This window comes from Haliotis rubra, unplaced genomic scaffold (assembly GCF_003918875.1).
Source record: "Haliotis rubra isolate DU_JTF1 unplaced genomic scaffold, ASM391887v1 Scf334, whole genome shotgun sequence".
NCBI lineage: Eukaryota > Metazoa > Mollusca > Gastropoda > Lepetellida > Haliotidae > Haliotis > Haliotis rubra.
Window position 1 is genome coordinate 673,058 of NW_025767007.1, and position 13,215 is coordinate 686,272.

A 13,215-nucleotide genomic window follows, 5' to 3' on the forward strand; every position below is an offset into this window, starting at 1 on the left:
ATATCACACTAGTGCATACAGCTAGATATAGGGGGTATATACAGGCATATCACAGTGGTGCATACAGCTAGATATAGGGGGTATATACATACATATCAAGGAGGTGTCTACAGCTGGGTGTGGGTGGTATAAACAGATATATCAGGGTGGTATATACAGATAGATATATCAAGGTGGTGCATGCAGCTAGATATGGGTGGTATGTACACACGTATCCGGGGTGGTGTATACAGCTAGATATGGGTGGTATATACGGATATCTCAGTTTGAAGAAACTGAAACCTATTCCTTCCAAAAATGCCTGCAGAAACAATCACAGCCTTACATCAAACTGACACTAAAGTAAGATGTACCATGCTTTAACACATAATCTCACCTGGCTGGGACACATGTTGGCGGGAATTGGTAGCTTGACCAGTGCAGAAGAATCCTCCCTCACAGGGCCCAGTGGGGGCGCCACCAGCAGCAGTAGAGCAGTAGTAACCCGGGTCACAGTCGTGGCAGTCATAGTTGTTGACAGCACCGGTCACGTTACTGTACGTGCCAGCAGGACATGGCTTTTCTACCCAAGATCCTAAAGAGTACAAGCACACTGGTTTTATATGACATGAAATATTAATACTGTATAAGTACTGCACTTTAAGTGACATAACTATGTGTACTTTCCAGCCATGACTTTCCAGCCTCTACCCAAGATCCGATCGAGTACAAGTTCACTGGTTTTATTTGACATGAAATATTAATACTGTAGAACTAGTCAAACACCCTACTGCACTTCAAGGGAGATAACTCTGTGTAGTTTCCAGCCATGACTCTTGCTTTCAAACATTGCATACAAAGATGGAGTGAGTATGGATTTACGATACTCTTAGCAATATTCCAGAAATATCAGCAAGAAATTGACTTCACACATTTATTCTATTTACATAAATAAAACCAGAGACTCGGGCATGATGAGCCAATGCTTTAAGCACTTGTCTATTATGTACTGCCTTGACAAAGATGTTAGCATGTATTAAGAAAGCAAGAAAGCGTGCAAGAAAGCGTGAGAAACCTCTCAAAATATACATTGACATGTACCCACTGGAAATCACAAGATCAACAAAACATGTTAGCATGGTTCCTTAAAGTTATAATGTTTTAAACACAATTAAAACCTTGTTAATCTGGCACCTATTTTGTCTAATTAACAATGCTGTCATGAAAATTACTGTTGAAAATGTTTTTATACAATTAGGCATTCTAAAGCTATAAAGACCATCTATTATTCTTTAAAGAATGGACCAAGCTTAGAAAGCTAAACAAAGGTTGATTAAATTCAAAAGCATATATAAGCAACATTCATTCATGAACACATTCAAATCATGTTTACTCATTAATAAAAACATTCCATCATTCAAAGAGCTTCCTCCTTTTGATACATAGAGAATCTCACCCAAGTGTCTTCTGATATCAATTATATCAACACGAGTTGTTAAAGTTACAAATATCCGAGGCTTGCAGAGGATATCTTATCTTTTATCAATGAGTGTTGATATATTTGATATCAGAAGACACGAGGGTGAGATTCTATTTATCATCCAAAATCACTCTTCATTAATTTTCAATGAAAAATGTACATCTCTGAACACGGTACTGCCATTAGACTTGCAGTGCAGCGATGTCATAGCATTGTGAGGTCATCAAGTACATGACGTCATAGCATTGTCAAGGCATTGTACAAAATCTGTCAAATCGATATCTCCTAGGAGATATCGTTTGATCTCACACAAGCGATATCTCCTGTGGAACACAGTTTTGGATGATAAATAAAACAGGATCCAAAAGAGCAGAGATGGTCAAGTCATAATTGGATTTCAAAGACTTGTTTCTGTACCAATGTCATAGGCAACCATGTTTTAACTGTTGCTATGGCTTCAAATTAGTGACTGACATGATAATGGTAACATTCAAAATGGTAAATACAAACTTCATATTTATCACTTCACTTATTTAATCACTTCACTTTGGAATGAAACATGTTCTTTAGATTCAATGATGGACACAACTTTGGAATGAAACATGTTCTTTAGATTTATGCTACATGTTATTAGCAGTATTCTTTTTGAAATAAGGAAATGTCTTTAATTCTATTTCCATGCCTGCCACGGATTTGTATTCTTGCACATGTACACACACGCACACCTACACACACATGGGCACGAAGGTAACATGTCAACAAAATGACTCACATGATCTAATTGACTGCTTATCAAGGTTTCAAACCATTTCAAGGTATATCATAATACCTAACACATCACTCAGATTTAAAAAAATATATACAACATTGTGTTGGTATTTTTCATTTTAAGAATGTTTCACTGTACAAAAAACACCTTATATAGGCCAGACCAATTTCATTTCTTGTTTTACGGAATTTTGTCCTCAGAAAACCTCAAGGCAGGAGGGAAAAAAATCAAAATCAAAATCACCAGTCAAAGTAATATTCCTTTCAAATACTAAAAGTATGTTACTTTTGGCAATATATAAAGTATATATGGGACAAAAAGCAATCTAAAAGCATTTTTTTACACATTTACCTTTTTGGCCAATAAATTTTTTAATTTTTGAGCGGGGAAAATTCATTTTTTCTTCTTATTATTCTTGAAAAAATACGACCGTCGGATCCATAAAACAAGAAATAAAATTGGTCTGGCCTAATCAATCTTTGAATCAGTGATGTCAAATTATGAAAATACATGCAGTGGTACACTGTTCTTTATATAGAAGACTGTACAACACCCCATTAATCCTGAATCACCATGGGTATAACATGAAAGTCTTACAAGTAGATATGTGGTGATATGAACCTGGATCTGACCTGGATCTCCAGGGTTTGTTTGTTTATTTGTTTAATGCTGCACTCAGCAATATCCCAGCTATATGGCAGCAGTTTGTAAATAATCAAGTCTGGACCAGACAATCCAGTGATTGACATCAAATGAGGTACGATGGCATGCGCCAACCAAGTCCCGCGAGCCTGACCAACTGATTCTGTTAGTCACCTCTTACAACAAGCATGGGTTGCTGAAGACCAATTCTAATCCAGACTATAACGGATGTGGATCTCCAGAGAGTTTCACTTTTTAACCAAAAGGTTACCACCATCACCAATCCATGTTATTTATGTGCTCACCAAGTACACAGAATCCTCCCGCCGGGCACACTTCTCCAGTTACTCCGTCGGTGGGTTCGGCCGTTGTTGCCCCTCCCACACATATGTATCCCGGGTTACAGGGAGCTCGGGGCTGTAGTAGACCCGGGGCATCACAGTACCAACCCTGGTCACACTGTGTGCAATTATCCATATGGCCAAGACCTGGTAATGGAATCTAACATATATTCTCAGACACCTGCCAATGGATTCTGCATTAAAAACTTCCAGATATTATATAACTTATCATCAGTTCCTTGTGAATAAATGTTCTGTGGAAAGTAGTACATCATTAGTTCATTCAGAACAGTTAATCTCCAGTTCTTCACAGTTGTTTGTTAATCCTAATAATGGTAATGTTTTAATGATTCCGAGGATCAATGGTAATAAATAGAAAGTTCCATGATATTTTAAGAATATTATTTTCTCTTAAAATGCATGTCATTACCATCTATGACTGGTTGGATTAAGTATTTGAAGTGTTCGAAGTCAAAGGAGGAAAAATATTGATTCCCAAAAAGGCTTCTAAAGAAGGTGTGTTCCATCTCCAGTCCAGATGTTGTAATTGGTGCTAAATGTAAAGAGAGAAACTGTTTCTGTGTAATTCAGGTTCCTATTCCTGAAAGTGATCTCAGAGCTATGATTCTATGTAAGTCTATGTTAAAGTATGGGACTGACGATCACCTTAGCATAGAGGTCACTTTGTGAAATGGGGCACAGGTACTTCTGGATGACAAACAACACAACCAACCAAGGTTGTCAACATGAAACAGATATATTCAAGCTTAAACCTGTGGTGACTGCTAATCAACCCCAATGCACTCTCTCCTTGATGCCTATGACACTTCAACAGAACACACCTGTCCGGTTTCCGTAAGTTCCCATGGGGCAGGGCTCTGGTTTGACCGCCCCTGCCTCACAGTAGTATCCCCGGGGACACACCTCTGGGGTGCTGGTGGCCTGCTGGCAGAAGTGGCCCACGGTGCAGACCTTGCAGCTGGCCAGGTCAGGGGTGGCTGTCACATCTGTGAATGTTCCTTCTGGACATGGTTCCTGGAAAAGGAGGAGAATGAGTGAGTGAGTGAGTGAGTGAGTGAGTTGGGTTTTACAATGCTTTTAGCAATATCCCGGCAGAGAAATGGGCTTCACACATTGTACCTATGTGAGGAATAGAACCTGGGCCTTTGGTGTGATGAGCGAACGCTTTAGTCACTAGTCTTTCCCATCATTGTCCAGAAGTGAGAAGTGAGTGAGTGAGTGTGACGGTATCTGACTTGACCTTTCCTATGAGTGTGTTGTTTTGCAATATTCCAGAAATATCATGGCATGGATCACTCAACCCACATGGTACCTATGTGGTGAATAAAACTCAGTGTCATTAGGGAATGTTTTAACCCCACTAGGTCACCTCCATGTCCCTCTTAGAGAAACAAACTAAATTCATTGCAATGTGTGCAAGACTGCTTGTACTGATCTGGTTGTGGTGCTTTTCAGCGCTCCCACTGAGACTGAAACAGGAGCACTTTATAACAGTATACCCATTTTGACTGTCCTGGAAGAATAAGAAGACACTCACCTGCTTGTCACCCTGACTCCCAATGAGTGTTGGCGAAGCACCATATGGGTTAGGCAAGTTGGTTGGACAGTAGTATCCCTTAATACATTCTCCTGTTTCTACAGATGATCCTTCTTGACAGTAGTAGCCAGCTGTACATGGGGCACAGTCTGTGATGGCACCAGCTCCTACAGTTTCACGGATCGTACCAACAGGGCACTTCAGTTCTTCAACAGTTCCTGAAAATACAGATTACATAAATGCTGAGTGAGTGAGTAAGGTTTTACGCTGCTTTAAGCAATATTCCAGCAATATCTCCACAGAGGACACCAGAAATGAGCTTCACACATTGCACCCATGTGGGAAAGTGAACCTGCATCTTCAGCATGACAAGCTAACACTTTAACCACCATGCTACCCCACCACCCCTTGATATAGGCTATAAATGCTGAGTCAGGATCTAACTTGCATCATGCCTGCATAATTTGTGAGGATTTCAAGTTTGAAGTTGAATATACAAAGGAAAAATGATGCCAATCTTCCCTTTGGCACTTTAAGGATTTCAGGATGGCACATTAGGAATGCTTGTCATAGTTACGCTTCTTCCTTCTATTGAAATATTACAATGCTACTTCCATTGAAATATGAAAAAAGTAAAAAGACACAAAAGGACACAGTGAGTGAGTATGGTTTTACGCCACTTTTAGCAACATTCCAACAATATCACGGCAGGGGACACCAGAAATGGGCTTCACACATTGTACCCATGTGGGGAATCGAACCCGAGTCTTCGGCGTGACGAGCGAATGCTTTAACCACTTGGCTACCCCACCGCCGAAAGGCCACAGTGAGAATGCTACTTAGGGACCGTTAATAATTTATGGCTAGGAGGTGTGTGGGTGGGTTGGGGGTGTGTGGGTGGTGATGATGATATTAAGGAGGGGATCACCATTCTGGCGAGGTAGAAGGGGTCATCAATTTTGTACACATGTTCTAGGGGGGTCAGCAATTTTGTACATAAAATATTTTAAAATCATGCTTAAAAAATGGGAGGGGGGTGTCATTGATGTTGTACATGACATGCAGGAGGGGTGTCACTAACTTTGTACATAAAGTTTACGGGAGTCATTCACATTATATATGCTTCTCCATAAAAATCATCATTGTCCCCCCTTGCCATAAATTATGAATGGTCCCTTACCTTGTGGGCAGTATCTCCCGACTGAGCAGTCCGTGGCATCTGGTTCTCCAGACAGGCCTGTTAGGCAGTAGCGGCCAGCAGGGCATTTCTTGGTGTTCAGCATGGCATCCTTTGAGGTCGTGTCATCATCACAGTAGTGGCTGGCAACATAAGGAGAATTTCCATTCCAGTAAAACAATAACTAGCCTTTCAAAACAGTTTCCTAATACTGACTGACTGACTGACTGAGTTTGGTTTTACGCCACTTTTAGCAATATTCCAGCAACATCACGGCAGGGGACACCAGAAATGGGCTTCACACATTGTGCCCATGTGGGGATTCGAACCTGGGTCTTCGGCGTGACGAGCCAACGCTTTAACCATTAGGCTACCCCACTGCCCCAGTTACCTAATACTGTTTTATAATGTTATTAGAATATCTAGGTGTATGACATGGGCCTGTCTATAATTGAGTCTGGGTCTGGTACCCCATTCCTATCCAGTTCAAGGAAACAATGAATCAGTCAGGTAAAACAGTCATGTCTTGTTGATTTAACCTGATATTAGACCATTCTAGGTGTATGACAGGGGCCTGTATGTAAATGAGTCTGGGTATGGTGGCTAATAGCACCAGCTGCAATCTAACGTCAGTTCATACAATCACATAGATGAGATTCTGTGAGTGGCGTTATCAAGCTTACCTGTAAGGTAAAACAACAAAACATGAGTATTGAGCTGACAAAAAAAGGATCATTGCTCGGATGAATCATGGATTCAAACCATGATTAGCAAATCCTTACATGACAAAGGGACTTAACTCTGCACAGCAAAATTATCCCACCATACAACATGTTATGCAGCCATTACTTTGAAACACAAGTTAGAAACATAAACATAAAAACAAATTTCAAAACTGACCCAATCTCACAGATTTCACAATCGGACTGCCCAGGTTTTGAGAACTTTCCCTTTCCACAAGGAGATGGTGTGACAGTTTCCTCTCCGCAGTAGGATCCCCCAGGGCATTCCACACAGTCATTTTCCCTTTTGGCTGGGTCACCTGAATCAGTTTAAAAACCATGCTAACAGTAGGTCAGTCACACGCATGCATGTCAGTACAATGTAGAATGAAAGCCATGAGTGCTTGTTTGGTGATCTACATGTTTGGTAACTAAAGGTTCTCTCCCTTTGCCTTCAACATATAACTTTCAGTTTCTCTTGACCTTTAAAAACCTTCAATATCATATATATATATATATATATATATATATGTGAGTGAGTGAGTGAGTGAGTATTTTCTCAAGCTAAGAAAATCTTTGAGTCAACTTCATGTCGAGGAATTGAGTGAGTGAGTGAGTGAGTATTTTCTCAAGGTAAGAAAATCTTCGAGTCAACTTCATGTCGAGGAATTGAGCGAATGAATGAGCAATAGTCAAGCAATATCACGATGTGGAACTGAGCGAGTCATGTTCAGTCAAAGTGTGTCAGCTTAAACTCTGAGGAAAGACTTCCTTCTCTCAGACCTCCACGACAAAGCCATTAGTTTACTCACTGATATACGTAATTAACAAGCAGCCAAATGCACAATGATTGGTTCTCTGGTGTGCCCAACCAATGCAGCTCTGCACAGCAAATTGTCATGCCTTTCATGATCAGCCCATCTGTGGCACTGCTAATCCAGTGAATGAGTAAGTGAGTTTAGTTTTATGGTGCTTGTGGCAATATTTCAGCAATATCACGACGGGGACACCAGAAATGGGCTTCAAACATTGTACTCATGTTAGGAATCGAACCCAGGTCTTCGGCATGACGAGTAAATGCTTTAACCACAAGGCAACACCACCACCCCACTAATTCAATGAGAAAGAAACAATGTTTGCCAAATTATGTAAATCATTACCTCCTGTGACCAAATCATCTGTTGCTATGTTATTATCTGCTGCTGAAACCTTGGTCACTCCCCATTCCATGTAGGTTCCTTTCGGACATTTCTCTGGCACTGTCACCGCAAACTCACAGTAATGACCTGAAACAGGAACAACAGATGTAAGCTGGACACACTTCAAAAACATTTTCATGAGAACAAATCAAATGGAAAATTTTCACCAACCTGTAGAGGTTGCTGATTTTTTAAAGAGAGTTTTCCCTGGGTACTTATAAGTATTTGTATGTCCATTACAAATCCCTATGACAGTTGTAACTATGTTTTGAATAAACAAAACAAAAAATTGTTTTGTCTTGTTTGACCACCCCAACAGTGCCCCATAGTCAAGAGAAAGTAACTCTAACCTGCATAAAATCACTTTTCATGCTGTCGTTCACCAAGTGAAGGCGTGTGTGTGTTGTTCTCAGAGATTTTTCAATATATAGTTATATAGTTAAAACTGTTGTAGGAAGTTTTAATGGACATGAATATGCTCATAAGTACCCCAAGGAAGACCTCTTCTGAAAAAGAATCCTATTTTCTAAAAGGCTGTCTTTTGATGTCAACCAGGAATGATAATATTGTGAATTGTATATACTGGGTATATAGTTTCAATCTTTTTGGTTATTTCTTATAACATGAACATCTAAACTGAAATACAGAATTCAACATTTTTTTCTTAATAAAATAAACAACAGTATACTACTCACTGTAAACATAACCTTCCAGAAAATATTCTGAGAGCTACAGTTGAACCCATTTGACAGTCGAATAGCATAACGCCACCCCCAAATTAAACTTACAACTATTTACCAAATAGACTTTATGTATCATTTGAAGGTTATGCAGTGAACCCAGTACATGTAGAGGTGGTATATATAGATATGGTATATAGTTTTCCAGTACCAGTAAGAAAGGGGTCAAAATGGAGGATATGAGAAAATGAGAAAACTACTTGCTGCACAACCTAAATTATAAATTCTGATTAAGGGCAGACCAATTGTATTTCTTGTTTTACAGATTTTTGTCCTCAGAAAACCTAAAGGCAGGAGGGAAAAAAAATAAATACAAAAAAATCACCAGTCAAAGTAATATACCTTTTAAATACTAAAAGTATTTTATCTTTGGCAATTTATGAAGTTTATATGGGGCAAAAAACAATCAAAATATTCTTTTTCTATGTTTACTTTTTTGCCAATAAAATCATGAGTATATATTTTTTGGAGCAGGGAAAATTATTATTTTATTTTGGTTCTTCTTCTTGAAAAAATACAACCGGTGGATCTGTAAAACAAGAAATAAATTGGTCCGGCCTAAGCATGGTGTGCATAAATGCTCAGCTTTCTAAATATCCAAACATTAAGTATATGTACCTATAAAAGAAAATTCTGCAAGTTAAAAAATGTGTCAGTCACATTCTAAGCACACAACCACTCACAATAGCAAAGATTGGTCAACCATATAGAAATAGTGAGTGAGTTTTATGCAGCACTCAACAATATTGCAGCTATATGGCTGCACTCTGTAAATAATCAAGTCTAGAACAGACAATCCAGTGATCAACAGCATGTGCATCAATCCACCCAATTGGGATACTATGATGTGTCAACCAAGTCAGCAGGCCTGACTACCCAATTCCATCTTGAAGTAATCACCCTAACCTTGAGTGCACTGTCTGCAATCAGCCTTCGCATCCATTCCCTCCTTTTCATTGTACGTTCCATTTTCACAGCCAAAGTCAAAGGGGTAGGCGGTGCCCTCGGGACAATAGTAGCCGGGAGGACAGATGCCGGTAGTAGTCGACTCCCCTCCAGAACAGTAGAAGGACGCGGTGCACTTTGTACACTCAGAGGCGGCTGTCAGGTCTGCCCTGTCACTGAATGTTCCCTCAGGACATGGGTAGCGGTCTGGCGCTGGGGTCTGGCTCGGACAGAAGTAACCTGGCTTACATGGCTTGGGTGGGTTTGTGCCAGAACTCACACCTGAAATGGGATATTGATATTTAAAGTTACAATCGGATTAAAAAGCACATTAAATCAAATGTGTATGGGACTAAGGAATAAAATCAAACCCCAAAAGTTTGGTAATGCAACCATTTTAAGACATAGGTGACTAATATTAATACTTGCACTGGGATTAAGTTCTTGAAGAATCCTGTAGATCTTGAGGCAAATCTCTGTTGACCAACCACAGTTAAACCTAACTTAATAACACTGACAGTTTAATAACATTGTCAGCTCTAACTCCATGGCATGGTAAGATGTTAACAAGTTGGTTATGTTTTATTAGCTTCAGAAGTTCACAGACTCTAACTATATGCTGAGGCAAGTTAATGAGTAAGTATGGTTTTATGTTGCTCACAGCAATATACCATATCGGGCAGAGGACTTCACACTCTGTACCAAAAGCCTAGGCAAGTTAATGAGTGAGTATGGTATTATGTTGCTTTCAGAAACATCCTAACAATATCATCGCAGACACAAGAAATGGACTTTACACATTTTTCGCCTTGGCGAAGGCAAGAAAATGGATGTGGATAAGCTGTGTTATAAGTCCCTCTGTTTACTTATACATAGCTGATTGCTATATGAAGCCAGGGTACTGTAGTTTACAACAACAGCATAAAGGTGAGTGTCCTTAAATGAGGCTGAATGAGAAGTTGGTAAAGAAAACACAATTGTGATTAGAAAATGTGTAATGAAAAGCCTTCAGCCCCTAGCAGGGCTAAAACTAAGTCAAGAAGCAGAAAGTTTCAGTGTTACTCGCCAAAGAAACCTAATGGCAAACAAGATAAGTTGGACTTGCGCAGAGAATACGTTTGCGAGAAGTAGGCGGTGCACGGCAATGAGCAAACCCATTGGTTTGTGAAAGGTAGAGATGTAGACTAGTGCATGTGCATTGCATGACAATGAAATTGATTCCGCACATAGCTGTACATGCCTTGCTCATAAGACTCTCACGTCGGTGTAGCAAGTTGCACTACACTTGATCGCGGACAACCTGGGGGCCCTTCGCTAACAATGGCAAGCGCCAGTGGGTGGCTCTCATACATGCTAATATGGGTAATTGTCAGGTTGGTGCTCAACTTATCCTTGTTTGCCAGTAATGGTAGTGACCAGTATGAGAATGCAAGTTAGGAAAATGACAGAAAAGGTGATAGTATGTACTCCTGAATTTGTGAGTTTGCGAGAAAATTTAATCGGAAATGGACATATAAAATCCAGAAATCAACAAAATAAAACTTGTGAGAATGGTTGCAAGAGTTGTATGAGAGGTGGGATTGATAATATGATGTGCCGTTGAAAACATGCATAAAGATGGGTACAGATGAAAATGGTAATCTCACATTTGAGGACCCCAGTAATTAAGGTTATCTCCAAATATCAGAGCTTTGGCCTTTTATTTAACTTATACATGAAGGTGACAACCTCAGCAAACAATCCAAACACTCACCATTTCCCCAGTCACAGTATTGCCCTGCAGGACAGGCATCACATTCGTCTGCTGAGGTGAGGTCAGTGCGTCCAGTGTAGGTTCCTGGCAGACATGCATACTGGTTGGGCGATACGGTGCCAGCAGGGCAGTAGTGACCTGTCATATAACACAATATTGTATAACATTAGCTGTACAACTTGACAAACATGAGTACTGTTTGGGTGATACAGTGCCAGAAGGGCAGTAGTGACCTGTCATATAACACAACATTGTGCAACATTAGCTATACAACTTGACAAACATGAGTACTGGTTGGGCGATACAGTGCCATAAGGGAAGAAGTGACCTGTGGTATAACACAACATTGTATAACATTAGCTATACAACTTGACAAACATGAGTACTGTTTGGGTGATACAATGCCAGAAGGGCAGAAGTGACCTGTGGTATAACACAACATTGTATAACATTAGCTATACAACTTGACAAACATGAGTACTGTTTGGGTGATACAATGCCAGAAGGGCAGAAGTGACCTGTGGTATAACACAACATTGTATAACATTAGCTATACAACTTGACAAACATGAGTACTGTTTGGGTGATACAATGCCAGCAGTGCAGAAGTGACCTGTGATATAACACAACATTGTATAACATTAGCTATACAACTTGACAAACATGCGTACTGGTTGGGTGATACAATGCCAGCAGTGCAGTAGGGACAAGTGATATAACACAACATTGTATAACACCAGCTGTACAATCTGAGGGACATGGGTACTGGTTGGTGCCAATGGAGCAGTACTGATACGGCACAGAATATACCAGTGTACCATTAGAAGACTTTAACAGATCTCAGAACAATCGTGTATTTAATCTCTCTTTGCCAACATGAATTCTTTCTTTATTTTACAGACTACCTTACACATACGTTTACAAAAGTTACCCCATGACTGAAACATTGTGTGTTGATATCATGTTTATATACTAGTATTACTGTTAATACTCATATTTTCAAGCTTTTTGTAAGTTACAAATTTAAATCATTTAGCAGCAGTTTGCTTCCCGTAAACCATCATCATAACATAGTGACTGCATGTAGAAATGTTACATTCTTCAGTGTCAGGATTCTTACCTTCACTACAAGGCAGAGTCGATGCTGTTTGGTTGATGAGTGGACAAGCGAACCCGGCTGTACACTGGAGGCAGTTGATGGGATGTCCTGTCCGTGGATCTGGGTTGTAGGTCCCGGGCTCACAGGGGATAGGGTTCACCATGGGCTCAGACTCAGATCCAAATGGACAATAGAATCCAGCTGGGCAAGACTCACACTCAGTAGCATCTGAGAAACATTGTAATCAGCCTTATATAAACTCGGGCATTTTGAGTATTCTGTGAAACTTGGTCCAAAGGACAGTAGTGTTCTAAATGTATCACACTGGTTATAACATGTCATTAGTAATGTCTCTTTAGTACATGTTAGCATTCCAGGAAGTAATCATACTGCAGGTGTCATAAGCATCATTTTAAAATGATGTTACATGATTCTTTTTTAATCAAAAGATATGCAACTGAAAAAGCCATGTTAAACTACAACTTACAGTTAAAACCACTTAAATGTGGATCAAAGCTAAGCTTAAGACATAGATGATGGCTTACTCAATACACTGTCGGAAGGACCATATGTTCCGATGGGGCAAGTTAAGAGAACATGACAGATGATTGCTTACTCGAAAGGCTGTCAGATGGACCATATGTTCCGATGGGGCAAGTTAACAGAATATGGATGATGGCTTACTCGAAAGGCTGTCGGATTGACCATACGTTCCGATGGGGCAAGTTAATAGAATATGGATGATGGCTTACTCAAAAGACTGTCGGATGGACCATACGTTCCAATGGGGCAAGTTAACAGAATATGGATG

At 39.9% G+C, this 13,215-nt stretch overlaps 1 protein-coding gene across 1 annotated transcript in view; it reads right to left on the reverse strand.

Annotated features, from left to right (window-relative positions):
- LOC124284353 overlaps positions 1-13,215 on the reverse strand; it is a 166,157-nt gene that overhangs the window by 106,105 nt on the left and 46,837 nt on the right. Inside the window, 10 exon segments of the mRNA XM_046720439.1 lie at positions 377-574; positions 3,176-3,358; positions 4,054-4,246; positions 4,770-4,987; positions 5,950-6,089; positions 6,847-6,988; positions 7,829-7,954; positions 9,514-9,834; positions 11,306-11,443; positions 12,426-12,632. Coding sequence (XP_046576395.1) covers positions 377-574; positions 3,176-3,358; positions 4,054-4,246; positions 4,770-4,987; positions 5,950-6,089; positions 6,847-6,988; positions 7,829-7,954; positions 9,514-9,834; positions 11,306-11,443; positions 12,426-12,632 — 1,866 coding nt within the window.